Below are 1,286 nucleotides of genomic sequence, written 5' to 3'. Positions count from 1 at the left end.
CAGCAGCAGTAGCAGCAGCAGCAGCAGCCACAGCAGCAGCAGCAGCAGCAGCAGCAGCAGCCACAGCAGCAGCAGCAGCAGCAGTAGTCACAATAATCTAATCACTAGCAATGTAATTGAAGGAAACATTGATCCGGTTGATTTACTTTACGATATCCTTCCATTTCCCGTTGAGTAGAAATTCCGCACGATTAAAGTTCATTAGACAAGATGAAACAGAGGAGATGTAAAATGTGGAGAAATAGGATGAAGAAAAGCAAGAGGGAGACGAGCGTAAGAGAAGGAATGGCATGTAGTATGAACAAGTGATCTGAGGAGAAGAAAATGGATAAGAGAAGACACGAGGAGAGCAAGTGAGAGGAGTTTAAATTAAGCAGCAGCAATAAGGTTGTTAGCATAAATACGAGAACACAGTCGATTGTTTGCAACACAGTCGTTTGAATACAAGTTCTAATAAATCACAGAAAATATTGACAAATATCATTCATTCGATCAATAACAATGTTTGATCATCATATAAATGCGCGCGTATAATTCATACCGGCGTGTGACAGTGTTCATTAGAATTTCTACGAGTTATTTTAATTAAACTTCTCGGTCGGCCATATTGTTTGACGAGTGACCGGAACTAGCCAGGAACCTCCGTCATTTACCGGAACTAGCCGGCAACCTCCGTGAGTGACCGGAACTAGCCGGGAACCTCCGTGAGTGACCGGAACTAGCCGGGAACCTCCGTCAGTGACCGGAACTAGCCGGGAACCTCCGTCAGTTACCGGAACTAGCCGGGAACCTCCGTGAGTGACCGGAACTAGCCGGGAACCTCTGTTGGTGACCGGAACTAGCCGGGAACCTCTGTTGGTGACCGGAACTAGCCAGGAACCTCTGTTGGTGACCTCGGGTCATTCAGCTCTAGTTGCCATGACTGCGACAGCGCGGCGTAGTAGCGCTGCTTGTCCGGTGACATCATCACTGACGTCATCGATCTTCGTGTAAAGTCGGTCATTCCCGGCAGGCAGGCCCACGAAGCCGCCCGAGCGCGTTCGTACGGCGTCGTCGGCGTCTGCATCGGACTGCACGGCAGGCTGAAGGCATCGGGACTCTCCAGCAAGCTGTAGCTAGGGCTGCCACCTGGCGGGAGAATGTGGATATAACAGCTGCGTGGTTAACTGCGGGAGGAGGCGTGTATGGAGGCGCGGTGGGAAAGGGGGAGAATGCATGGATGTAGTCCATGAATCCGCACCTTTCTGAATCCGCACCTTCCTCGTCAGTGTGTCTCTAAACCCCTC

General features: G+C 50.5%; 1 protein-coding gene across 1 annotated transcript in view; it reads right to left on the bottom strand.

The window, feature by feature from the left end:
• Positions 1 to 647: 647 nt before the first annotated feature.
• Positions 648 to 1,286, bottom strand: part of LOC106820141 — a gene marked incomplete at its 5' end in the record, with an annotated part of 2,026 nt that continues 1,387 nt past the window's right edge. Inside the window, 2 exons of the mRNA XM_014824688.1 lie at positions 648 to 820; positions 851 to 1,128. Of these exons, the coding sequence (XP_014680174.1) occupies positions 869 to 1,128 (260 nt within the window). The remainder of the gene's footprint in view (positions 821 to 850; positions 1,129 to 1,286) is intronic.

Source organism: Priapulus caudatus, unplaced genomic scaffold (assembly GCF_000485595.1).
Source record: "Priapulus caudatus unplaced genomic scaffold, Priapulus_caudatus-5.0.1 Scaffold7569, whole genome shotgun sequence".
In the NCBI taxonomy this organism is placed as follows: Eukaryota; Metazoa; Priapulida; class Priapulimorpha; order Priapulimorphida; family Priapulidae; genus Priapulus; species Priapulus caudatus.
Note: the sequence above shows the minus strand (reverse complement) of the source record. Positions and strands in the feature narration are given on the sequence as shown.